This window comes from Hipposideros armiger, unplaced genomic scaffold (assembly GCF_001890085.2).
Source record: "Hipposideros armiger isolate ML-2016 unplaced genomic scaffold, ASM189008v1 scaffold_209, whole genome shotgun sequence".
NCBI classification, from domain to species: Eukaryota; Metazoa; Chordata; class Mammalia; order Chiroptera; family Hipposideridae; genus Hipposideros; species Hipposideros armiger.
In genome coordinates this window covers 1,177,541-1,178,685 of record NW_017731559.1, presented here as the reverse complement: position 1 = coordinate 1,178,685, position 1,145 = coordinate 1,177,541, and the positions used below count along the sequence as shown (strand labels likewise).

The following is a 1,145-nucleotide window of genomic DNA, read 5'->3' as shown; positions in this document are numbered from 1 at the left end:
TAAATTCAAGACCTATTTTAAAAGGGAATGTAGGTTGAATAATTTTAAGTCTAGAGAATACAAAAAAAAATACTCTAAAAAAATAACTTACGAAGTCAGTTCATCCCTGATTTAAAACATTTCGGAAATGGGTTTCATTATTTTCCAGATACCCCCACCTGCAGCATCTAAGTACTCTTTTAAAAAGCGCATTAAACTACTTACGCAGGGAACATAATTTTTCTTTATGTTTCCCACGTTTTCAGGGACCGTGGACCTAGTTACATTTGCCAGTTCCAGAGAACTGAGATGGGCCCAAAAAGTAACCTAAACTAGAGCATGAGTTCTACTCAAAATGAACATGGGTAGGTAACCGAAAGCAAGATCTTGTAAGCCTGGCCCTGCACCTTTAAGGCACCTGAGACACTGGGTGGGAAGAAACGGTTCGGCCGTTAAATCCACCTCTCGGAAGACACGCAGGATGCCGGTACGACTCTTTCTAAATACCAGGCCCCGGCGCCGGCGCGGCCAAGGCAGGGCGGGAGCGGCTGGCGCCGGAGGCCGTTAGCAGGCCGCGCGAGCACGCGGCTTTCGCGCTTCCTGCAACCGGGGCAGCCGTCTCCTGCTCCCGGCCCAAACCGTCGCTTTATAGCCCCCACTCCACTTGGTCGCCTCCTCACCTCACGAGCTTCATCCTGCCGGTGCCGTCACGCTCTCTGTCCTTAGAGTACACAAAATGCGACAACCAAGGGCCCACGGACTGGAGTATGAATGGCCGGAAACGCCTACTCCTGGAACTCCGACGTGAAGAGCGCGCGGAGCTATGCCGACGCACTGCGGAAACGCCGAGGCCGCGCAGGGTCGCACTTCCTTCCGACCGCGAGGAGCGCCATTGCGGCCCCTGGCGGCTGGAGGAGTGCCTTGCGACTGCTGAGGGTCTTTAGGGCTGGTTTTGGAGGAAATTTCCTGTTAGAGGGAGATTTGAGGATATTAAATTCAATTAGTGGATCCTTTGGCGCGGCACCTTGTATTATGCAGCACCAAATATACCCGTGAGCGAAGGGAAGTTCTGAGAGAAGCCCAAAGGGTTATGCTAATTCTGCTCCAAAACCAGGAGCTTCAGCACTACTTAATGTACCTGGAGAAAATTACACAATTTAGCTAAT

The 1,145-nt window shown here is 51.0% G+C and overlaps 1 protein-coding gene across 1 annotated transcript in view; it reads right to left on the bottom strand.

The window, feature by feature from the left end:
* LOC109388845 (uncharacterized) overlaps positions 1-1,145 on the bottom strand; it is a 16,674-nt gene that overhangs the window by 7,002 nt on the left and 8,527 nt on the right. The window contains exon 2 of the mRNA XM_019653880.1: positions 660-945. Within this exon, the coding sequence (XP_019509425.1) occupies positions 801-945 (145 nt within the window). The 3' untranslated portion in view covers positions 660-800. The remainder of the gene's footprint in view (positions 1-659; positions 946-1,145) is intronic.